Raw genomic sequence first — 25,000 nt, 5'->3', positions numbered from 1 at the left:
ATACCTGGATATCGTGATTCACTGTGGGGAATTTGTGAGGAAGGTATATGGAGGTTTTCTCTTTCTAGCGATAGGTTGTGTTAAAGGATAATTCCATGCTAGAAGGCTTTCTTACCTTTTATTTGTAGTCGTTACGTCCCCACCAAAGAGGTCCAGGTGTTATTTTGTGCATTTCCCCTACCATAAGCCCTAAATGAATTGCATTGAATATGCATTTGTATATATATCCTCTCTTCATAATGTACAGTAAATGCAATTCATTGAGGGCTTATGGTAGGGGAAATAGCCAATAAGGAGTTTTTGCACAAAAAAACACCTGGACCTCTTTGGTGGGGACGTAACAACTACAAAGAAAGGTAAGAAAGTCTTCTAGCGAGTGGTCACGAGATATGACAGGTGTTTGTGTACCTCCCGGAAATTGGCTTGTGTCTCTTCTAAACTACTGCTGCTTTTAACTCACTTCACTGCCGACAGAATGACTTGAAGCTGGGCTGAATGAATGAGGAAACAATTTGGTTCGTCAAACTGGTTTTGGGATGTCACAACATCTCAGTGGCACCCCCACCCCCCCACCACCAGAAGCAAAGGTTTGAGTTTATAACATTGGCTCTGTAAGAAAGATCTGCTATTTTTCAATAGCTAAAGTATAACCTAATGCTTAAAACACCAAAAGGGGTTCCCGTCCAGAATGGGTTAATTACTGTTGAAATGAGCTATACAAATAAACTGCTTTTTAAACCAAAACATTCCACTTGCAGCACCTTCAACTATATTGTAATTCTATGTGACAATAAACAAATCTTAGTTAAAATGGAAGACAAAACGTACTAAGGTCTGGCTGGTCTTCAGTTTCCTCCTGTTTCACTGAAACAGGTCTGGCTGGGTCTGGAGAGTTCATCTGCACCTGCTGTCTGGACTCCACACAGTCTGGAATGAAACGAATAAAATCCCAGAGTTTAGGATTAATTAATAACAGAAACACATTTTACACTCGATTATAACAGACAAGGAAAGGGTAATTTATTTACCGTTTCACCGAGCACTGAGTTCATGCTGCAGACTGTATTGTTGCAGACTGGGGCTCCTCTCCTGTTCAGGGGAACAACACAATATTCAACGCAATATTCAACACATTGCCCCAACTGGGGCAATGTGGTCAGGAGTTGCACGCACATCTAGCCCCGCGAGTCAGAACCCAACCCAACGGTACGTAAAGTTTCTGACATTTGGATAATTTTGACTACCCATAGGGTCATGTCCCATGGCACACCGGCTACATGCTACACAGACATCGGAAACGTCTGTGCTGCGGTTTCCTCATGGGGGTCAGATATTTCAAAAGAAGCATATATCGGCTATAGGAGACAACGGAAACGGCTGAGAGTTTTCCTTTGGCGCAGAAGCCTGTAAGACTGGCCGAGCGGCCAAGGCTCCAAGAATGTACATCTTTTGTTGTATTTATTTACCTCCTAAACTGATGAACAGCCCATATGACGGATTGTCACAGCCCGGGTCTGAGGCAAAACCAAAATACTGCAAACATAATACTGGCCACAATACACTTTCAAAAACCAAAAGTAAGAAATAAACACTTGATAACTAACAAAGACAAAAACAACAAACCAATAACTAAAGACACTGGGAAAAAAAACAGGCTATGCCTTCCCTGAAGACCCTGGCACCTCTCCCTTGGTGTTGTCTTGTTGCTGTCTCAAGCCAACTGAGCAAATCTCCCCTCAACATTTCCAGCCTCCCTTATATACAGTACCAGGTGAGACCCACCCACAATGATTAGTAATTGGACCATCTACTCAAACAAGGTAAAACACAACCCATGAGATAGACTAACTATACAATTACACATTTCCAAACAGACTTCGAATGTATTTCAAGGCATCAAATAAATCACAAAACAATTACAATAGAATTAGACAACACAGATAAGGGTATATATGATGCTACACATAGCCACACCTCCAAGGAGCTTGATGACAGTCAATTAATGGAAGCATCTGTGCAGTGTGTGTGTTTGTCATGATCAGTTATATATTGTGGAGTGAATTCCACCCTACAACAGCTATCTATCATTGCTGTTTAACCACTCACTCTGTCTGTAAAAGACAGTAAAACATAGATGCAAATAGCTCTGATCCAGAGCGTTTCAACGAAATGCACCAAAACAATCCTATGAATGAATTGTTTTGCTCAAAGATAGAAACACAACCTGTTACCTGGATGAGTTCTTTACCTGCTGTAGGCCTACGTGTTTCAGTGGCTGGGCTGCTAGAAAACGTCCTTCTGCTGCTTAACGAGGACACTGTTTTGAAACGACACGTTTTAGTTGCTTCTTTGTATTTTAAAGTGTCAACATCCATACTCTATGGTCAACACAGCGCCATGTTGTTTTCACAACTGCATTGTGGGTATGTTTTCCTGTGTCTACTCTAGTCTACTCTATGGTCTAGACGCCAGTTGGTGTATTGCGGCCCCCACTGTTGATCTCGGGTACTGTAGTGTAGAGTGTTTAAATTAGAACACACCAGTAACACTATGCAGTGATGGACAGTAGCAAACTGAGTTAGGGATGGATGGGTGACAAGATGTCCCTCCTTTGCATGGGGCAGTCTCTAGTTTCCAAGACTTTTCAGGCGTCCCACAAATTGAGACCCTGTCCCACATTGTGTGCCCTAATAGTTAGTCCCCTAATACAGTGGTTCCCAAACCTTTTTATGTCAAGGACCCCCACATTGACACTAATTATCCCGCGAGCCCCCATTTGAAAAGATATGACAGGGAGAGAAGATGTTTTACTGCTCCAGCACTGCCAGCAGTGATTCGCAACCTGTTTAATTTCAAGGACTCCCTGCAGTTTGACATGCATTAGTCTACGCACCCCCATTTAATGGCATTTCTATCTCTGGGACCCCCAATTTATATTCTAAAATCAATGTTAATTTAAATCTGAGAGTGTAATGTAGAGTCCATTTGGTTCCATGTGTACACTCTCAGAGTTAGACCCATAGGCCTAAGGATCCATTTTGGTTCCAAACTATCAATTAGGTGGGGACCCCTGGAACTCCCTCAAGGACCCCTGGGGGTCCCCAGACCACACTTTAAGAACCACTCCCCTAATATTTGGCTTGCTGTTGTAAGCCAACTACCTGTGTTACAACAGTTCAACAGCTGTTCCTCCAAGATGTGTTTTAAGCCTGTTACAGTACCAAGTCGGCCACACTAGTCATCCTGGACGATGTTAGTCACCCACTGCAGTGACTGCACACAGCACTTTACTCTCAGAAGAGCAAATTCAGTAACAGGTTCTTATCCCAGACACAGATAGACTTAAGAACTCCTTCAAGGGCCATTAGACTACCGTATATAATGAATCATTGGGGGCTGTGGGGGGTAGACGAGGAGGGAGGGGGTTGGTCAGTTAACGTATTTGCTTTGCTTTTTTGGTGTTGTACTTTTAACTCATGCAATTAACTTATAGCTATTGACTTTTTCTGCCACATTCTATTTACTGATGTAATGCAATATTAGGCCTATGGTCGAATATTACATCAAGGCATTTAATAGCAAGTAATAAGTTGCTATAACCCTGTCCCATGCCACATAAGCAATACTTCTGTACCTCAAATGAACAGTTTGGATCTGGTCACCCAAAACTGAGAAGGCTACTGTAGCCTACACTAAGGCCCACACACATATGGATCTTTTGCAAAACGGATATTTTCGTCCTCCGTTTTAGAAAAAATCCCTGCCCATACGATATCTGAGTCCACACACAAATGTAGAAACGCATTGAACACAGGATAAAATCACTGCAGTAGCAGGTTTCAATTGTAGACTATATTATATTTTATTTTATATTTACACCAATTATATTTGTTAATGAAGGAATAAGTACCGCATTTTAAAAGCCACCTAAATTGTGAGTGGAAGTGGAACATGTTTCTTTCATTGTCTGTCAGCATGTCACGCGTAAATCTCCAAATCCCGACTTTTGATTTTTCTCTCCATATAATTTTAAAATGATAAACACTTTACCATTGCTCTGGCGAGTTGACAAGTCCTGCACAGAAAGTAATAACAGAGTCAGACCTATAGTGTCGTGTCCACAACCAGTTGTGAGCTTGTAGAGTGGCTATATTTTCCAGGTGTGTATAATAAATGTCACGTTATAATGTAGGCTAATAAAAGTTCACGCGCGCAAATTGTCGGCATGCAGGCAGTAACGGAATGCAGTCAAGGGTGCAGCTTTCACCACTACGTCTCACAGCTTCAACATTGGCAAGCCTTTCTGGGGGCTTGGTTTGAACCCACAACATTCCGCATGAAAGTCATATGCCATATGCTCTAACCTTTATGGCATATTCAGACAGTGACACAGTAAGAATAAAGCCAAGTTATATATTAAATATTCTTTATATGAAGCAATTGCATGGATAAGAGAACACTATATTAAACCATAACAAACTGTTCTTAAAAAGTTAATTTCAACAAGAGAATAATGTGAGACACAAGTACTACTGTACCATGAGTGCTAAACTTACCCACTTGTCTTAAACCCTATACTTGGTTGAGTGGAGTCTCGCAGGGCTCTAAACTAGTGTACTTTTTGTTTACGCTGTACATTAAATAATGTTACACAATTTGCGCAGAGTAAAACATGTTTCCAATTAATACATTAAATAGCCAAAAACAATATAGTGAAGCAGTTTCCAAAACATTTGATTAATTCCAAACCTTTTCCAGGCCTGGAAAACTCCCCACATCCTCTTTTCAGAGACCTGTAAAATTGTTGTCACACAGTTTTTTAAGGTTTTTCTCTTGTGTGGACATGCAGATGAACATTCAGATTACTTGACTGAAAGAAACTTTTTTCACAATGTTTACATTGGAAGGGTCTTTCTCCAGTGTGGAGACGCTGGTGTCTCTTCAGGTGACTTGAGTGGTTGAAACTCTTGTCACACAGATGACACTGGAATGGTTTTTCTCCAGTGTGGATACGCTGATGTTCCTTTAGACGACTAGACACCATGAAACACTTGTTACACTGTTTACACTGGAAAGGTTTTTCTCCAGTGTGGACACGTTGGTGTGTCTTCAGTTGACTTGACGCAGTGAAACACTTGTCACACTGTTTACACTGGAAAGGTTTTTCTCCAGTGTGAACACGCTGGTGTTCCTTTAGGTGACTCAACGAACTGAAACACTTGTCACAATATTTACACTGGTAAGGTTTTTCTCCAGTGTGGATACGCTGGTGTCTTGTCAGGTCACTTGAGTTACCGAAAGTCTTTTCACAATGTTTACAGTGAAAAGGTTTTTCTCCAGTGTGAACACGCTGGTGTTCCTTTAGGTGACTCAACGAACTGAAACACTTGTCACAATATTCACACTGGTAAGGTTTTTCTCCAGTGTGGATACGCTGGTGTCTTGTCAGGTCACTTGATTTACCGAAAGTCTTGTCACAATGTTTACAGTGAAAAGGCTTTTCTCCGGTGTGGCTCCTCTTGATGTGTTTATGGAGTAAGACCCGAGATGTGACAGCATACAGACATTCAGAACAAGAGAAGACCTGAGTCTGGGAAGACTGGGACATCACTCCTGAGAGAGAGAGAGAGAGAGAGAGAGATTAAGAGAGAAATGGGAAGAAAGGGAAAACCATTTTAAAATAGTGAGTGTGGATAGAAGCCTCCATCTTATCCAGCTCCTAATTTCTGAGTCCTTCCCTGTTAATATGTTGATATTGTATTTGTCATCTTTATCTTTTATTCTACAATTTAGTCCTCATGGCAACTTACACACGTACATATCCTTGTGTTTAAAGATGACTAACCTCCTCCGGTCTCATCCCAATCATCACTGTCTTCAGTGACTTCAGAGTCAGATTCAAGTTCAACTTCAATTTCAGAAGAGTGTGAAGAGAGGTCTTCATTATCTTCATGTTTCACTGATAGTAACGTCAACATTGACTCATCAGGCTCCCCTGGTTCCTCTTTAATGTGTTCCTCTTTAATGTGTGGAGGCTCTGGCTCCTCCTGGAGCAGAATGGGGCTCCTCTCCAGTTCAGGAGAAACCTCCTCTTTACACACAACCATGTGCAGGATGTCTAGGAGCAGAAAAAAGGCACATTGGATCTTTAAAGAGTGGCCTTAAAATATGATCAGCATACACATATCTGAACAATGAACAAACAAACTCTCAAGGTAGCTGCATTCTCCAACAGAACATGAGTTCAGTTTGGTCACGGCAAGTGGAGGTTTTCTCTTTCTAGCGATAAGTTGTGTTAAAGGAGAATTCCATGCTAGAAGGCTTTCTTACCTTTCTTTGTAGTCGTTACGTCCCCACCAAAGAGGTCCAGGTGTTATTTTGTGCAAACCACATTGGCTATTTCCCCTACCATAAGCCCTAAATTAATTGCATTGAATATGCATTTGTATATATATCCTCTCTTCATAATGTAAATGCAATTCATTGAGGGCTTATGGTAGGGGAAATAGCCAATAAGGAGTTTTTCCACAAAAAACCACCTGGACCTCTTTGGTGGGGACGTAACAACTACAAAGAAAGGTAAGAAAGTCTTCTAGCGAGTGGTCACGAGATATGACAGGTGTTTGTGTACCTCCCGGAAGTTGGCTTGTGTCTCTTCCAAACTACCGCTGCTTTTAACTCGCTTCACTGCCGACAGAATGACTTGAAGCTGGGCTGAATGAATGAGGAAACACTTTGGTACGTCGAACTGGTTTTGGGATGTCACAACATCTCAGTGGCACCAAACAGCCGATTTAAGGATGGGAATCGCCCCTGTACTTCTGAATACCGTCATATTGTAGTACTGTAGTCAAATGTCATTTGTGACTTTGTCTCGCATCGCTCCCAACATGTAAACGCTTCTTGCGAAAGGTAAACAGCGTGAGCTAATGATAGCCAATCCTTATAATGTTGTTATTCTTCATGGCATGATTATGAATTGGATACCCAGCCAGGACCTGAATGGTGTTTTACTGAAAAAAAAGAGGGAGTGGAACTTACTAAGGTCTGGCTGGTCTTCAGTTTCCTCCTGTTTCACTGAAACAGGTCTGGCTGGGTCTGGAGAGTTCATCTGCACCTGCTGTCTGGACTCCACACAGTCTGGAATGAAACGAATAAAATCCCAGAGTTTAGGATTAATTAATAACAGAAACACATTTTACACTCAATTATAACATTTGAGTTAACTGGGCAAGTTACCGTTTCACCGAGCATTGAGTTCATGCTGCATACTGCACTGTTGCAGACTGGGGCTCCTCTCCTGTTCAGGGGAACAACAACACAATAGTCAACGCTAAAATGTAAGTTTTGTGAGCCGACATGGATGTTGTTGGATGTACCTGGCATAATATAATTGACTAGGCTGTATATTTTTTGTGCTGTTTACAGAAGCCCCAGCTGTGGAATTTAAGCGCCCTCCTAATTTAAGAGACCAGCTGGTCAGATCGTATACTCCTGAGCCGAAAAATAGTACGTTTTTAGATCAGATTCCAGAGGGGAACTATAGTGGAGGGGAGGGGGGAGAGAGAGAGAGGAGTTGCACCACTCAGTTCACACGGGTGTGATTTTTTAAAGTGTGTTTTAACTACGTTATTACATAGAAATGACAGTGCATGTGTGGGCTACTCTTTCTATAGCTCAGGGAGCTTTTTCTACACACACTTGGTTACACTTGGATCGGGTTATAGGCTATGGGTTCTTGATGTTTGTGTATATGACTTCTTCCCCTGGTGGCCACACAGGGATAGCCTAATGGCTTCATTCTCTGTCCTGAGTGTCATAGCCAAGTTTAATCCCACATAGGGACTGTGTCCACAGGTGTGAGTATCATTGATTTGTTTCTATATAAATATAGCTGGTTTGTGTTAATTTTGCATGTATATTGTGACCTCACAACATCGAGTGCAGCACCTTCACAGGAGTGAAAGAGCACATCAAGAAAAACGTTTGCTCCTCATTAATCTCTCAAAAACAGATTTGAGCTGCGCTAGAACATTCAAAGGAAACCAAGTGCTTAGCCATGGTTCAGTGTCTCTCGACCTTTTGATTGATTGATTGAAATATTTATTAACAGTTTGCAGAATTACAGTACATTTCAAGCACAAACTCAATACAAAGACTGTTAACTGTGAGTGGACGACCCAATTAAGCATTACACTTGTTTACAAGAGGGTCCACCCACTCCACCATGTTCAATTCATCAAAACATTTAGAGACGTACAAATAGACACTTCTATATAGTCAAAGAACAGAACAGGATTTCATCATAAACACAGTTTTTACCATGATTTTGTATTAGCTTGTATTATATAAGTATAACTAGCTATTATACAACCTGGTAATGAATTCCACCCTACAACAGCTATCTATCCTTGCAGTTTAACCAGTAATCTGATCCAGAGCGTTTCAACGAAATGCAACAAAACAATCCTATTAATTAATTGTTTTGCTTAAAGATAAACACAACCTGGATGAGTTCTTTACCTGCTGTAGGCCTACGTGTTTCAGTGGCTGGGCTGCTAGCAAACGTCCTCCTGCTGCTTAATTGCGACGACACTGTTTTGAAACGACACGTTTTAGTTGCTTCTTTGTATTTTAAAGTGTCAACATCCATACTCTATGGTCAACACAGCGCCATGTTGTTTTCACAACTGCATTGTGGGTATGTTTTCCTGTGTCTAGTCTACTCTATGGTCTAGAGACGCCAGTTGGTGTATTGCGGCCCCCACTGTTGATCTCGGGTACTGTAGTGTAGAGTGTTTACAACTCACCAGTAACACTATGCAGTGATGGACAGTAGCAAACAGAGTTAGGGATGGATGGGTGACAAGATGTCCCTCATTTGCATGGGACAGTCTCTCGTTTCCAAGACTTTGCAGGCGTCCCACAAATTGAGACCCTGTCCCACATTGTGTGCCCTAATAGTTAGTCCCCTAATACAGTGGTTCCCAAACCTTTTTATGTCAAGGACCCCCACATTGACACTAAGATGTTTTACTGCTCCAGCAGTGATTCTCAACCCGTTTAATTTCAAGGACCCCCAGTTTAACATGCATATAGTCTACGCACCCCCATTTAATGGCATTTCTATCTCTGGGACCCCCAATTTATATTGTAAAATCAATGTTAATTTAAATCTGAGAGTGTAATGTAGATTCCATTTGGTTCCATGTGTACACTCTCAGAGTTACAGACCCATAGGCCTAAGGATCCATTTTGGTTTCAAACTATCATTTAGTCCCACCAGACCACACTTTAAGAACCACTCACCTAATATTTGGCTTGCTGTTGTAAGCCAACTACCTGTGTTACAACAGTTCAACAGCTGTTCCTCCAAGATGTGTTTTAAGCCTGTTACAGTACCAAGTCAGCCACACTAGCCATCCTGGACGATGTTAGTCACCCACTGCACACATCACTTTACTCTCAGAAGAGCAAATTCAGTAACAGGTTCTTATCCCAGACATGCAGCACAGATAGACTTATAAGAACTCCTTTATCCCAAGGGCCATTAGACTATAATGAATCATTGGGGGTAGACGAGGAGGGAGGGGGTTGGTCAGTTAACGTATTTGCTTTGCTTTTTTAACTCATGCCTTTTTTTTAACTTATAGCTATTGCCTTTTTCTACCACATTCTATTTACTGATGTAATGCAATATTAGGCCTATGGTCGAATATTACATCAAGGCATTTAATAGCAACTTAGCAAGTAATAAATTGCTATAACCCTGTCCCATCCCACATAAGCAATACTTCTCTACCTCAAATGAACAGTTTGGATCTGGTCACCCAAAACTGAGAAGGCTACTGTAGCCTAAGGCCCAGGCTACACATATGGATCTTTTGCAAAACTGATATTTTCGTCCTCAGTTTTAGAAAAAATCCCTGCCCATACGACAGAGATATCTGAGTCCACACACAAACGTAGAAACATTGAACGCAGGATAGAATCACTGCAGTAGCAGGTTTCAATTGTAGGCTATATTATATTTGATTTTATATTTACACTGACAAATCATATTTTTTACGGAGGACGCGCCTCCTCAGATCTGAAGGCATTTGATTTGGCGTTAGGAACCCGTTGCGACTGCAAGGCCTTGCTGGTGTCGACCACAGGCAGGGTTTGAACCATAGAGTTATAAAGAATGGAGGCTGTCCATTTCAATGGAGGTTGCTCAGTGGTGTTTTGAGGCACCCGGACGAACGCTCTACTTCCGCATTTGGACAGCAACAGTTGGCATCCAAATGCGGAAGTGCAACAGAGCGCTCAATGTTAAACCCGTTTCCTCGTGATAAATGATAAAAGTTCCAGCTTTCACCACTACGTCTCACAGCTTCAACATTGGCAAGCCTTTCTGGGGGCTTGGTTTGAACCCACAACCTTCCGCATGAAAGGCATATGCCATATGCTCTAACCACTACACTAGGGCTGTCCCACCATGAATGTTAACATAGTTTTCATATTATGTAAATAACAATATTTCTATAATGAATGCAGGCTTTATGGCATATTCAGACAGTGACACAGTAAGAATAAAGCAAGTTATTAAATATTCTTTATATGAAGCAATTGCATGGATAAGAGAACACTATATTAAACCATAACAAACTGTTCTTAAAAAGTTAATTTCAACAAGAGAATAATGTGAGACACAAGTACTACTGTACCATGAGTGCTAAACTACCCACTTGTCTTAAACCCTATACTTGGTTGAGTCGAGTCTCGCAGGGCTCTAAACTAGTGTACTTTTTGTTTACGCTGTACATTAAATATTATCTTATTAAAGCAACAAAAAAAAGTTTCACTCTTATGTACCTGTACACAAGATGTAACAAAGTACAACCTTGAACCTTGACCCTTGCAGATCAGCTATTTTCAGCGAAGCTCTTACCCAGAACACGGATGCTGGAGCTTAAATGTGGTTAAAGGAGTATTTAGCTTTAAAACACATTTTCCGGGGGGCACGGTGGCACAGTTGGTAGTGCTGTCGCCTCACAGCTATCATGTTACACAATCATGTTTCCATGAATACATTAAATAGCCAAAAACAATATAGTGAAGCAGTTTTCAAAACATTTGATTAATTCCAAACCTTTTCCAGGCCTGGAAAACTCCCCACATCCTCTTTTCAGAGACCTTGACTCTGTAAAATTCTTGTCACACTGTTTTTTAAGGTTTTTCTCTGGTGTGGAGACGCAGATGAACATTCAGATTACTTGACTGAAAGAAACTTTTTTCACAATATTTACAGTGGAAAGGTTTTTCTCCAGTGTGGACACGTTGGTGTGTCTTCAGGTGACTCTTGTGGTTGAAACTCTTGTCACACAGTTGACAGTGGAATGGTTTTTCTCCAGTGTGGATACGCTGGTGTTCCTTTAGAAGACTAGACACCATGAAACACTTGTCACACTGTTTACACTGGAAAGGTCTTTCTCCAGTGTGGACACGTTGGTGTGTCTTCAGTTGACTCGACGCAGTGAAACACTTTTCACACTGTTTACACTGGAAAGGTTTTTCTCCAGTGTGGACACGCTGGTGTTGATTTAGGTGACTCATCGTAGTGAAACTCTTGCCACAATATTGACACTGGTAAGGTTTTTCTCCAGTGTGGATATGCTGGTGTCTTGTCAGGTCACTTGATTTACCGAAACTCTTGTCACACTGTTGACAGTGGAATGGCTTTTCTCCAGTGTGGATACGCTGGTGTTCCTTTAGACGACTAGACACCATGAAACACTTGTCACACTGTTTACACTGGAAAGGTCTTTCACCACTGTGGACACGTTGGTGTATCCTTAGTTGACTTGTCACAGAGAAACACTTGTCACACTGTTTACACTGGAAAGGTCTTTCTCCAGTGTGGACACGCTCATGTATCTTTAGGTGACTCAGCGTACTGATACTCTTTAAACAATATTGACACTGGTAGTTTTTCTCTCCGGTGTGGACACGCTGGTGTCTTGTCAGGTCACTTGATTTACCGAAAGTCTTGTCACAATACTTACAGTGGAAAGGTTTTTCTCCTGTGTGGACACGTTGGTGTGACTTCAGGTGACCAGAGTGGTTGAAACTCTTGTCACACAGTTGACAGTGGAATGGTTTTTCTCCAGTGTGGATACGTTGGTGTGCCGTCAGCTGACTTGACACAGTGAAACACTTGTCACACAGTTGACACTGGAAAGGTTTTTCTCCAGTGTGGATACGTTGGTGTGTCTTCAGTTGACTTGGCACAGTGAAACACTTCTCACACTGTTTACACTGGAAAGGTTTTTCTCCAGTGTGGACACGTCGGTGTGTCTTCAGTTGACTTGACTCGGTGAAACACTTGTCACACCGTTTACACTGGAAAGGTTTTTCTCCAGTGTGGACACGTTGGTGTGTCTTCAGTTGACTTGACGCAGTGAAACACTTGTCACACTGTTTACACTGGAAAGGTTTTTCTCCAGTGTGGACACGCTGGTGTTTCTTTAGGCGACTCAATGTAGGGAAACTCTTGTCACAATATTCACACTGGTAAGGTTTTTCTCCAGTGTGGCTACGCTGGTGTCTTGTCAGGTCACTTGATTTACTGAAAGTCTTGTCACACCGTTTACAGTGAAAAGGCTTTTCTCCAGTGTGAAGGTCGTTGTGGCCTCTCTTGATGTGTTTCTGGAGTAAGACCTGAGATGTGACGGTATACGGACACTCAGAACAAGAGAAGACCTGAGTCTGGGAAGACTGGGACATCACTCCTGAGAGAGAGAGAGAGAGAGAGAGAGATGTGGACAGAAAGGGGAAGAAGGGGAAAACAATTTAATATGGGTGGGTATGGATAGAACTTGAAAAGCCTCAATCTTATCCAGCTCATCTTTTTTGTTTTGCACAAAATACACTTCTTGGGCTAAAAACAGCCATAGCCACCTCATCACATTTGCCATGACTTTATGGCCGTTTTTCCAAGGAGTGTTTTTTTGTGCAAAACTAATGCTTGGAATGGATTCAGAATCATGAAACCCCACTAGTTTGACATGTCACATGTCACTACTTAAAGCAAAAGGAGAGTTTGACATTTTTGCCTGCAATAGGATGTTAATGGTAGGGTCACAAGAAACTCCTATATACAAAATTGCCCCAGCAAGTGGATTCATGAATGTATGTATTTATATAGTAAGGCTGTCCCCAAACATTCAAGGTTCGAATGTTTGCTCGTTAGGGTTGGCAATCAAATCTTAATTAATAGGCTTGAACCTATGTGTGTGTGTGTGTGTGTGTGTGTGTGTGTGTGTGTGTGTGGAGAGACGAGAGAGATTGATAAAGAGCGAGGGAGACGCGCTGTGCTTTGATCGAGACGGAAATCTCAAAGGTTATTTTTTCAAATCAATTAGAAACAAATGGTCCGGATGTTCGCTCGAAAATTCCTGCCGAAGTTTGAGTCCTATAAAAAGGTCTAGGGTACAGCCTTACTATATAGACAATATTTTAGGCCAATAAAAAAAAGACTATTTCCCACCCGTCAAACCCGGCTGCCGGACTATGTTAATATTTAGAATTAGATATTGTATGTGTCATATTTCTCTTATATTCCACAATTTAGTCGTCATGCCAACTCACACATGTACTAACCTCCACCAGTGTCCTCCAAGTCATCACTGTCTTCAGAGTCAGATTTAAGTTCAACTTCAATTTCAGAAGAGTGTGAAGAGTCAGATTCAAGTTCAACTTCAATTTCAGAAGAGTGTGAAGAGATGTCTTGCTCATCTTTAATGTGTGGAGGTTCTGGTTCCTCCTGGAGCAGACTGGGGCTCCACTCCTGTTCTGGAGAAGCCTCCTCTTTACACACAACCATGTGCAGGATGTCTAGGAGCAGAAAAAGGCCTCTTTAAGGAACTTTAAAGATGGAGTGCCATGGTGATCCCACCTGAAACATGATCCTCATACACATAATACTCCCAACAAAACAGCCCAAATGAGTTCAGTTCGGTACAGGTCTTTTGTAAAAGACTTACAAAATGTCATTTCATACTTTCTGACCCGCTCACGGCGAGTGGAGACTCGCTCAAGCAGTGTGTATAGACTCCACTACAGCCAGCCCATTCAGCAGCACTGCTGGAAGTGGAACAGAATGCTTAACGTAATACCTGGATATCACGATTCATTGTGGGGAATTTGTGACAAAGGTATATGGAGATTTTCTCTTTTTAGTCATAGGTTGTGTTAATGAGTGGTCAGGAGATTTCAGAGGTGTTTGTGACTCCTAGAAGTTGGCTTGTCTATGAATTGACTGCATAGGCCCTAAATAGAGCAAAGACTGAGTGTTTGACTGTACTCTGTTGCTGTTTGTACATTCTGTCTAATAAACTATTCAATCGATTGTGTCTCTTCCGAACTACCATTGCTTTTCACTCGCTTCACTGCCGACAGAATGAATTTGAAGCAATGGAGGAAACAATGTGGTACGCCGAACTGGGTTTGGGTTGTCACAACATCTCGGCGGCACCGAACAGCTGAAATTAGGACGGGTACTGCCCCCAGTACCGCTGAATGGCGTTAAATTGTAGTACTCTGGACTGAGCAAACCGGATATTTTTCCGGTTCTGCTAGTGTAGTATGCATTGGGCTTCAGTTAAATCACACCTAAAACCTTCATGTTTGCTGCTGGTGTTCATTATTTTTTGTTTTTTAAATGAGTGAATGAATTATTCCTTTGCAGTGTAATTGTACTCTTCTTTTGTTTTTACTGTATTCTAATGTTTATATTTGTTTTTATTTTATTATTTTTTTAAAGCAAAACATTCCACTTGCAGCACATTCAACTGTATGTGACAATAAATAAATCTTAGTTAAAATGGAAGAAAAATGTCTGTCTCCAATAAAAAAACTATAAAAAAAAAGAGGGAGTGGAACTTACTAAGGTCTGGCTGGTCTTCAGGTTTCTCCTGTTCCACTGAAACAGGTCTGGCTGGGTCTGGAGAGTTCATCTGCACCTGCTGTCTGGACTGCACACTGTCTGGAACGAAACAATTAAAATCCCAGAGTTTAGGATTAACTAGAAAAAGTGCCCTTCTGGGCATAGGTCTCCACCAGGAGGATAGGAGTGTGTGTGATGTTTGGCAAAATGTTTGAGTAATATAATCTTTGTGTGTGTGTGTGTGTGAGACACCACTTGGCCTGTTGTAGCGCCACCATGACGCTGATTTGAAAACTGTCAACTTCCTCAGCCTCGTGGGAATATACATGTATGCACAAAGAGAAGATGTGAAAAATTCACATTGATCGCCAACACCGTTGGCCTAATGGACACAATTAAGATTAAGAACAACAGAAATACATTTTACACTCAATAAAAACCAGTAAGACGCCTAAGGGCGAGAAGCACGCATTTGCCTCAGTGCCGGCAAACTGCTGCACGAGCGCTGGCGCTTTGGCATGGGAGGTAGGTCAGATCAACATATGGAATGAATTCTGTACTAGCCATATAAGGAGCATATCTTGAGTGTTATTGACCTATGGACATCAGGTCACCATATATGGGGGGTCATGCACGACCAACACACTGATGTCACGATTGTTTTGTAGTAATAGTACAACATAAACATTAAAGAGATTAGTTGTTACTGTACAATACTTTAAAACAGTCATGTTGCACACATGCTTAAAATAGCCCACATCAGAGCTGCCCCCACCTTTGACATGTTCAAAAGCACACTCAAAACCCACCTTTTCAGACCCCCCACACCCCACACACACACACACACACACACACACACACACAATAACATTTTAATACTAGTAATTAGCTAAAGTCAATCAGTATTTTGATATTAACCTGCGGGGACGCATTAAGATAAAGTGATGGTGGGGGTCGCCTGTTGCCCATGTATGATGTATGTGACCTCACCTCATCACACGTCAATATGAGTGACAGAGCACATGAAACTTACTGAGGTGTGGGTGGTCTTCAGGTTCCTGTTTAATAGAAATGTCCCTGGCTGAGTCTGGAGAGTTCATCTTCACCTGCAGTCTGGACTACACTGGTCTGAAATTAACGAATTGAATAATAATTATTGAATAATAATAACTGGAGACATCTGACATTTATCTCTCAAGAACATATTTGAGCAGAGAATTCAATGGAAAAACCGAGTGCTGCCTTTTTTTCCTCCTTTTTACGATGGGTTCGGGCCGTTCCCGAATGGCAACTGTTACTTGATCTTTGCAGTTTAACCACTGACTGTCTGTAATGCTGTAAAAAAGTCACTGTATTACATAGATGTAACTAGATCTGAGCGTTTCAACAACATGCAACAAAACAATTCATTATAGCCTCTGGCCCTCTGAATGAATTGTTTTGTTGCGCTAAAGATAGAAACACAACCTGGATGAGTTCATCTTTACCTGCCTACGTGTTTCAGTGGTTGGGCTGCTAACAAACCACCGTCCTCCGGCTGCTTAATGACGACACTGTTTTGAAACGACACGGTTTATAGTTGTCTTAGTATTTTAAAGTGGGTCAACGATAGTTATAATTATGGGGTCAAGCGCCAGTCAACACACTGCCAGTCTGCCATGTTGTTTTCACAACTGCATTGTGGGTATGTTCTCCTGTGTCTACCTCTACTCTATGGTCTAGACGCCAGTTGGTGTATTGCTGCCCCCCACTGTTGATCTCGGGTACTGTATTGTAGAATAGCTTGTTTACAGAACTTTACACCAATAATTAATAGTATGCACTGTCACTGTGCAGTGATGGTCCTCCTGGACCGTAGCAAACTCTAACTGAGTTAGGGATGGGTTTTAAGATGTGTTTTAAGCCTGGTAAACTAACATGAGAAATATCCCCTAGGCTAATAGCCTACCAAGTCAGCCATGACCAAAATTTGCATTTTAAAACAAAATGTGAGACGCCAGAGGGGTTTAATCACAAAATGATACCGTGGCAATATTAGCCAGGCATATGGTAGAATATCACATCATGGCATTTAATTGGCAATTTAAGTAGGCCTAGGGCCTAATAAATTGCTATAACCCGTCCCATCCCACACAAGCGATATTCAAATGAACAGTTTGGATATGGTCACCCTTTAAAACTGAGTAGGCACTTTACTAGCCTATTTACTTTGCCACTAACCGTTTGAAGACGATCCACATAGATTCCAGAAAGGTTGAAAAAAGCATACAAAGAAGAAAGTACTAAATAAAGCCAGTTTAGCAAGTATTAGATTAGAACAGATCTACGAATTAGGACAATACCGTGTCACCATAAAAAAGGGTGTCTGTTTTCTATTAATTAAACATGGTTAAAATTGAGTTTGACGTTTCAATGGATTTGTATAGGGCTCATTAAAACTGAAAAGCTGATGTCAGAGTCTAGAAAGATTTGAAATGTATTGTCTAATGTCTTCTTTTTTGGCTGTAATCTCCAAGTCACACACACTCTGTAGACTCTTATTTGATTTGGAGACAATACATTGATGGATGGAGAGACCATGTCTGGTTGTTCTCAATGTGGGTCCAGGGACCAAGGGTCTTTGAGAGGGTTACGCATAAAATGTATCATAGGCTAAGTGTCAGCATTACTTCATTTAGGCCTACAAGACTTTTACACAATTAGAATTTTTACAGTTTGCCAAAAAGATGATGCGCTCCTTTCCCTAAAAGATACGGGTCTGTCTAAAGACTCTCTACAATCAGGGGACCGCGATCGGCTTGCATGAAAACAAAACATATGGTGTTGTTCCGGAGATTAATTTGATCTAAATGCCATTTTCTTTTACAATTTAGGTAACCCTACCAATAGGGTAGGGCATCCAAAAATTCGCTTGAATGTACTTCATTCAATCAATCATATGATATAAAATTAACTGGAACCTACCTAATGCGTTGACATAACACTCTAGATCACGGTCTAACAAAAAAGAAGAAAACGTTAACTAAAATGCACACCCTACCCTACTGAGAGTAAATCCGATTTACTAAATCGCATTCTGCATCATACAACAACGAAACGCTACAGATAAAATAATGTGTTTATAATTAAATGAGTTTCGCACAAGCGCTTTGCATGACGGGAAAAAGCAAGCAGTTGGCTGAGCTTCATTTATTGGCTGAACACATTCACGTGTCATCGCGGAGGGAGGAAACTGCCAATTTAGCGGATTTGTCACTAGATTTAGAAGACCCCCCGGGCCCCTAGCCGCCTAGCGACTTGCTTCTAGCGACTTTTCATTTTCTGGTTGGGGACAAATTGTGTTGACAGGAGCCAGAGATCAAACAGGATAAAAACCCTATTTTTCTTCCTTTTCTCTCGCTCTGCCACTATTTGCCCTGCCGCCTGCACAGCAAAAAAGAATGGAGGCGTAAAACGAAGTGCCCAGTTTGGGACATAATAAACTTGACCTAGACTTGACCTTTGGGCGTTACCAAGGGCGGGTCGTTGTCTAGAGACGAACGTAGACGCAAATTGGTGTATTGCTGCCCCCCACTGTTGATCTCGGGTACTGTAGATTGTTTACAGTAACAATATAGTGATGGACAGTGTGCAACCCAACCTTTAGGCTACTTGAGTACAGTAGCCTAATTAAGTAATTTGGCTACTTTACTTGAGTATTTGTATTTACTTTGCCACTAACAGTTTGAAGTCAATTATACTTGTTTTGACTCCTAGCTTCCAGGTTGGAAAAAAGCACGTAGGCCTACTTATATCCCTTTCTTTTCTTTAAATCAAGTACTCAAGTAAATAAAGGCATTTTACTTTGGGTGCATGGGCCTGCCTTTGTTGAAAGCCTTCGTGACATCATTTTCCATCTTTCCTGAATATTATTCCCTTCCATATTAAGCACACACTGTGATAACTTAGCACTCCAATTATGCTACTTGTTTTTTTTCGTCATGATTTATTTTGCAGCAGAAGTATTCTTTATTTTGAAGTCATTCATTAGAAGGCCTGCTAAGAGGATTTAAACCCAAGAAAGCAGACAGTAACCTTTGGCTTTTCACTGGTAGCACTGGTGCAGTACTACTCTCCTTTTAAGACTCAGTTCAGTTTTATTTTCGGATATAATATCCCACATTTGACATACAAACATGCATACATAGTGGAATATGTTCCATTAAGCGTCAATAGTTTACACTTTACAGGCTTGTCCAAGTGTCCCAAAAAAGGGCTAGGGAGAAGCACTAGGCTTGTCGGGCCCTAGCCCTGGAGTCTTATTTCCTTTTAGAGTTAAACATGTCAACATGCATGCCTGCTGCTGCTGATGGACAGCATGTCGGACAATGAAATGTAATGGCATCCTCTAGCTGAAAATGTTATAAATATGAATCAATATAATGCTTGCCATTAACACTTTAAAAAAACCACACCCGTGTGAAGTGAGGGGCGCTCCTATCATCTTACAACATCGCAGGCGGTTAATTTATGTACTACCTATATACATCTTTTATGACGTAATTATCAGACAAAACAAACTGTCCATTTCAATGGCGTTTTGAATGTTTGTTTTAGGAAAAACAAACATTAAGCCTGTATATAGTAAAAAATGGTTCAAGGTTTTAAGGATAATAAATATCCATACTATTTGAGCCATACCACCTGCAGGCCAACCTCCTGTGATCCTCCCAGAGATCTAATTTACAGACGCAAAGTATCTTCCCTTGGTGTGAGTATGCTGGTGTCTTTTCAAGTCAATTGACTGATTGAAACTCCTGTCACAATGTTTACAGTGGAAAGGCTTTTCTCCCGTGTGAATGCGCAGGTGTGTCTTCAGGTGACTCGAGTTGTTGAAACGCTTGTTACACTGTTGACAGTGGAATGGTTTTTCTCCCGTGTGGATACGCTGGTGTTCCGTTAGATGACTTGACACCATGAAACGCTTGTTACACTGTTTACACTGGAATGGTCTTTCTCCAGTGTGGACACGCTGGTGTATCTTCAGGTGACTTGATCGACCGAAACTCTTGTCACAATGCTTACAGTGGAATGGTTTTTCTCCCGTGTGGACAAGCTGGTGTCTCTTCAGGTCAGTTGCGTGACCGAAACTCTTGTCACAATTATTGCAGTGGAATGGTTTTTCTTTAGTGTGGACACGCTGGTGTGTCTTCAGTTGATCCGATTCACTGAAACTCTTGTCACAATGTTTACAGTGGAACGTTTTTTCTACAGTGTGGACACTCTGGTGTTTCTTCAGGTGACCTGATTGGTTGAACCTCTTGTCACAACGTTGACAGTGGAAAGGTTTTTCTCCAGTGTGGACAAGCTGGTGTCTGTTCAGGTCAGCTGACTGACTGAAACTCTTGTTGCAATGTTTACAAGTGAACGATTTTTCTCTGGTGTGGACACGATGGTGTCTCTTCAGTTCAGATGACCCACTGAAACTCTTGTTACAGTGTATACAGATGTGTGTTTTATTTCCTGTGAAAGTCAACTGTGTCGTTTCTTCTCCTAGTTCAGTCAAAGTCGTGGTAAAGTGTTGATGACTGAAAGATCTTGGTTGGTCAGTGTTTCCTTGTTTCTGGCTGCTGGTCACAGGGTTAGTGATTTGCTGACAGGCTGCTGAGGTGATCTGTCCACTCCTCAGCATTTGGCAGTAGAGGTCATTGTGGGCCCTCTTGATGTGTTTATAAAGGAAGACCTTAGATGTGAAGGCGTATGGACACTCCAGGTCAGAACAAGAGAAGACATGAGTCTGGGTAGATTGGGACATCACTCCTGAAAGAAAGAAAGAAAGAAAGAAAGAAAGAAAGAAAGAAAGAAAGAAAGAAAGAAAGAAGATAACTGGTAAGGTGCACTACAAATGGTGACTGCAGATGCAACTAGTAAAGCTTTCATCTTCAAACGAGTCCCTTTTTGGGAGCATTAAGGCGTCCCTCTTAATATTCCCGTTTTTATTTCACGTTATATCTTTCTCTTCTTCACCCAATTTAGTTGTTGTGCCAACACCCAGTTATTATCCCTGTCTTTTATCTGTGTTTGAAGTTGACTAACCTCTACTAGTCTCCTCCCAATCGTCACTGTCTTCAGTGACTTCAGAGTCTGATTCAAGTTCAACTTCAATTTCCGAACAGCGTGAAGAGTCTTCATCATCTTCTTCTTCACGTTTCACTCCTAGTAATGTCAACAGTGGCCCCTCTGGTCTTTGAAGAATCTCATCATCCTGTTCCTCTTTAATGTGTGGAGGCTCTGGTTCCTCCTGGGGCGGACTGGGGCTCCTCTCCTGTTTAATAGAATCCTCCTCTTTACACACAACCATGTGTAGGATATCTAGGAGCAGAAAAGTAACATGATAGTGAACACTGGATTCCTAGAAAATACAAATGAGCATTAATCATAAATAGGAACAAAATCGATCTTAAAAAAAATATATATATATATATATCTGTTGCAAAGGGTATATTGTCATCCAAACCCTGCCAATAGTAATTACATTTAGGGCTCTATTTTCATCCATGCTGAACCCCTTATCCCTAAACTACTTTGCCTTTTTTTACTTTTTGAAAAACACTTTTGAATATTTAAAATAGTCAGTCTACATCGACACGTTGTGAGCTTGTAGATTGGCTCTTTTAACAATTCAAAAATGTTTTTCAAGTAGTAGTACAAAATAGTAAAAAACAGAAATGTCAAAGTAGTTAAGGGATAAGGGGTCGGTCGAAAATAGAGCCCTTATAGTATAGTATACCTTGTAAGAAAACATTACAGAAATTGACCATTCTGGCCTGGGCCAGGATGGTCAATTTGAGCAAGGGTTCTCAATGTTTTTGGCTGGGGAACCCCGGAAATGCTTTGGCCATGTCTCGCGTTTATTATTATTTTAAAGTCATCAAAATAATTTGCCCCCAGGATGAGAACGCCTGAATCAGAGAATGTAGTAGAATTGCCGGTTAGCAGCATGAAATTGTGGACAAAATCTTATCCAACGACAAACAAAATATCTGAGAGTCTAAATGTCATCAAATGGTGGTTCCGTGGCTCAAAAGCCAATAAATAATGAGCCTTGATATGAAAAGCGTTGAAAACCACTGCATTGGTGTTGATTGGTTATCTGTTATTATTAACCTGATTGAGGCAATGTTTATGTGGATGGATAACAGAAAACATTTTCCACAATTGAAGATTTTTTAATGGTTTAACATTAAAAAAGTGAACTCAATAATTTAATTATAAAACAACAATATAATACGTTACATGTGAACTCTAATTGAGAGACATTTAGGAAGTAGACCCAGCTGTAAAGAATAAGGTGGTGTCAGGAATGTAACTGTGTATGTACAATACATTATTGTGCAGTACTGATGTTTGTCCAAAAGTCAACCAATTACAGCTCATGCTGCTAACTGCATGACGCCATAGCATGAAATGTCTGGTGGAATTTGGGCCATAGTTTAAAATGTACATTAACTGATTTTCACAGCATGCCTCTGTAGGAGGTGAGACATCTAGAAATGGGTCTGTGAGTATGGGTCGGTGAATCTGTCCATCTGCGTGTTTAACCTCACAAACTGATGTATCGATCATCAGCACCAAATTCCTTGTGCTCAATGTTTAATCCACTGAAACAATCTATACTTAGTTCATTTTAAGTATAGAGGATTAGTTAATATCTAAGCCCCTCTACAACCAAATATCTTTACCTAAAATAGCCTATCTATAAGCTCACAATGCATCGCAATTCCATGTGTTGTGAGCTTGTAGATTGTATTTTCTTTTAAATTTATTTATTTAACGTCTCCCAATGTAGACGTTATGCCAATTGATTCCTCGCCCACACACATTGATGTGAATTGTCACTGATCTTAATGACTCACCTGCCAACCCACAACCTTCGTGGTGGTGAGTGGGGACTTTGAGAAAAAGCCTGTCATAGATCTGTTATCTCACACAGATCATATATTGTGATAGCTCTAAAACTGAAAACTGATAGAAACAGAGCACAATGAACTTACTGAGGTGTGGGTTGTCTTCCTCCTGTTTCATAGAAATGTCTTCGGGTTCCTGTTTAATAGAAATGTCTTCAGGTTCCTCCTCTTTAATAGAAACGTCCCTGGCTGAGTCTGGAGAGTTCATCTTCACCTGCAGTCTGGTCTACTCTGAAATGAAATAATTGACATCCCCTTTACACGAGAACAGTGTTCATAGAAAACGGCAAAATCTTTGAGAACGCTGGTTCCTCCAGTCTCCATGTAAACAGGCAAAATGCTGAATCCGCAAAACTTATGACATCATGGCTCATGTCGGCTCACAATGCAGAATATGTTTATTACATTCATTTGATGCAGAGCCATATATGATATAATATTTGGAGTTCCTACAATGAGCAAGCGCTCCCTCCTCGCCTTCAAAGCGCCACTTTCAGATGGTGAATATAAAACCATGATTTAAATAAAAAGCCTTGTGATAGGCGGCAGCAGCGTTTATGTAGACATACATTAGGCCCAAATGTATGTATGTTTTTTTTAATTTTTAAATATAAACAGAAACATCATAATAACCAGCAGAACAAAAATAAATAAATAAAAAGCATATTCAAAAGGAGTGACACACACACACACACACACACACACACACACACACACACACACACACACACACACACACACACACACACACACACACACAGTGTGAGATCGTGCACCTTCTTCTTCCCTGTATCTCATTAAAATCATGTCTTTGAGCTTAATTTTAAACATTTTCATGTTTGTAGTTTGTAGGCTACATCTTTTTAACTCCACCGTAAAACCATTCCATAATCTCACCCGAGAATTGGAAATACAAAAACCTTTTCTGGTTGTTCTCCTAAATTGAATTTTAAAGTTGCAATTAGATTTTCCCCTTAAATTAGAATCCCCCTCCTGGTCTCTAAACAGTTTTTGTATGTTACCTGGTAGTAACATATTGTTAGCTTTGAACATTACTTGTGTTGTTTGGTAGTCCACAATGTCAGTACATTTTTAGCAAATTTGACTTTAAAAAGAGTTTATCTGTATGCTCCTGATAACCCACATTGTGTATTATTCGCATTGCTCTTTTTGTAGGGTTATTACTGGATTTAAAGATGTCTTGTAGTTATTTCCCCAAACCTCAATACAGACTATATATATAATGTGTGGAATGAGTTCTGGTCCAATACCTTGAGGCAAGACAAGACAGCCTCTGGAGTGGAGAGCTATAGCGTCTCACTTGACTGGCAATATAGCACCACCTACTGCTTATTTCGTGAACAATCACACAAGAATAGCATTTTATCAGCGGATGGAATTCATGGAAACGGGGCAAAAATGCCTTTCTTTAATCCAATTTCTGAAAATTCGCTTCCGATCTTCGAACAGGCGTGAGATGGAAACGCACCTCAAGGACTGATGTGTTTGTCATTGTAAAGATACATAGAAGAAACACAAGATGAATTCGTTCATTTTACCTTTAGCTCCCAAATCCCATGATCGGGACCTCTCCCTCCTCAACTTCCAAACAGAGAAAATGTTTACCTGCCGTCTCTCTGACTGTTGAGCTGCTCTGCTGCTAACAAACGTCCTCCTGCTGCTTAATGACGACGACACTGTTTTGAGTTGACGAAATTGTTGTCTTTGTATTTTTTAAGTGTCAACAGCAGTCAGTCAACACCATAGATAACACGCCATGTTGTTTTCACCGTGCATTGTGGGTAATGGGTATGTGTGACGTCAAGACGAGAAGTGTATGGATATCACAGATGGATATACATACTGTACAACTTTTGTCATGAATAATTCAACAGAAAATACTATAGGCTAACTCGCACAAATATCACGTTATTTTATAGCAGAAATATTCTTTATATGAAGTCATTTCACAGAGCAGAGAACACTACAATGAATCATAACAAATCAAAATTGTAAAATGATTTTGATATATTAAAAATGTTCTACCGTGTGTGTGTGTGTGTGTGTCAAGTCACCAAGCCATGAACCCATTGGTGTAGTTGGACTCTGTCCAAAGTCAGCCTAC

At 40.8% G+C, this 25,000-nt stretch overlaps 3 protein-coding genes and 1 long non-coding RNA gene across 8 annotated transcripts; all 4 read right to left on the bottom strand.

Moving 5' to 3' along the window:
- Positions 1-833: 833 nt before the first annotated feature.
- LOC308327339 lies at positions 834-2,387 on the bottom strand. The gene is made up of 3 exons (XR_013965188.1): positions 2,249-2,387; positions 1,029-1,089; positions 834-927 (listed from the first exon to the last, which is right to left on the bottom strand). It is a non-coding gene; the product is annotated as an uncharacterized lncRNA (long non-coding RNA).
- A 2,070-nt stretch (positions 2,388-4,457) lies between these two features.
- On the bottom strand, positions 4,458-8,677 carry LOC308327324 (uncharacterized protein). Its single transcript, XM_080780659.1, has 5 exons — positions 8,524-8,677; positions 7,240-7,300; positions 7,042-7,140; positions 5,846-6,118; positions 4,458-5,613 (listed from the first exon to the last, which is right to left on the bottom strand). The coding sequence occupies exons 3-5, from the start codon at positions 7,109-7,111 to the stop codon at positions 4,820-4,822; spliced, it is 1,137 nt and encodes a 378-aa protein (XP_080636785.1). The 5' UTR covers positions 7,112-7,140; positions 7,240-7,300; positions 8,524-8,677; the 3' UTR covers positions 4,458-4,819.
- Positions 8,678-10,623: 1,946 nt separating this feature from the next.
- Positions 10,624-24,633, bottom strand: LOC308327308 (uncharacterized protein). Of its 5 annotated transcripts, none has more exons than XR_013965181.1 (5): positions 15,963-16,252; positions 14,930-15,028; positions 13,645-13,878; positions 11,126-12,773; positions 10,624-11,067 (listed from the first exon to the last, which is right to left on the bottom strand). XR_013965181.1 is itself a non-coding variant. In XM_080780629.1 (5 exons), exons 2-5 carry the CDS (start codon positions 16,027-16,029, stop codon positions 11,212-11,214), a joined length of 1,962 nt encoding a protein of 653 aa, XP_080636755.1. In that variant the 5' UTR covers positions 16,030-16,057; positions 24,518-24,633; the 3' UTR covers positions 10,624-11,211. The 5 variants fall into 5 exon arrangements, 4 of the variants coding, with proteins under 4 accessions (XP_080636755.1, XP_080636754.1, XP_080636756.1 ...); XM_080780629.1 differs by adding an exon at positions 24,518-24,633 and having other exon boundaries at positions 10,624-12,773; positions 15,963-16,057; XM_080780628.1 differs by adding an exon at positions 16,417-16,581 and having other exon boundaries at positions 10,624-12,773; positions 15,963-16,057.
- On the bottom strand, positions 19,213-21,269 carry LOC308327664 (uncharacterized protein; the record flags this gene model as incomplete). Its single annotated transcript, XM_080781185.1, has 2 exons — positions 19,213-20,728; positions 21,005-21,269. The coding sequence occupies 2 exons, from the start codon at positions 21,267-21,269 to the stop codon at positions 19,647-19,649; spliced, it is 1,347 nt and encodes a 448-aa protein (XP_080637311.1). The 3' UTR covers positions 19,213-19,646.
- Positions 24,634-25,000: the final 367 nt, after the last annotated feature.

This window comes from Protomyctophum bolini (genome assembly GCF_963924005.1).
Source record: "Protomyctophum bolini genome assembly, chromosome: 13".
Lineage (NCBI taxonomy): Eukaryota > Metazoa > Chordata > Actinopteri > Myctophiformes > Myctophidae > Protomyctophum > Protomyctophum bolini.
The sequence above is the reverse complement of the archived record's forward strand: the minus strand, read 5'-3'. Positions and strand labels throughout refer to the sequence as shown.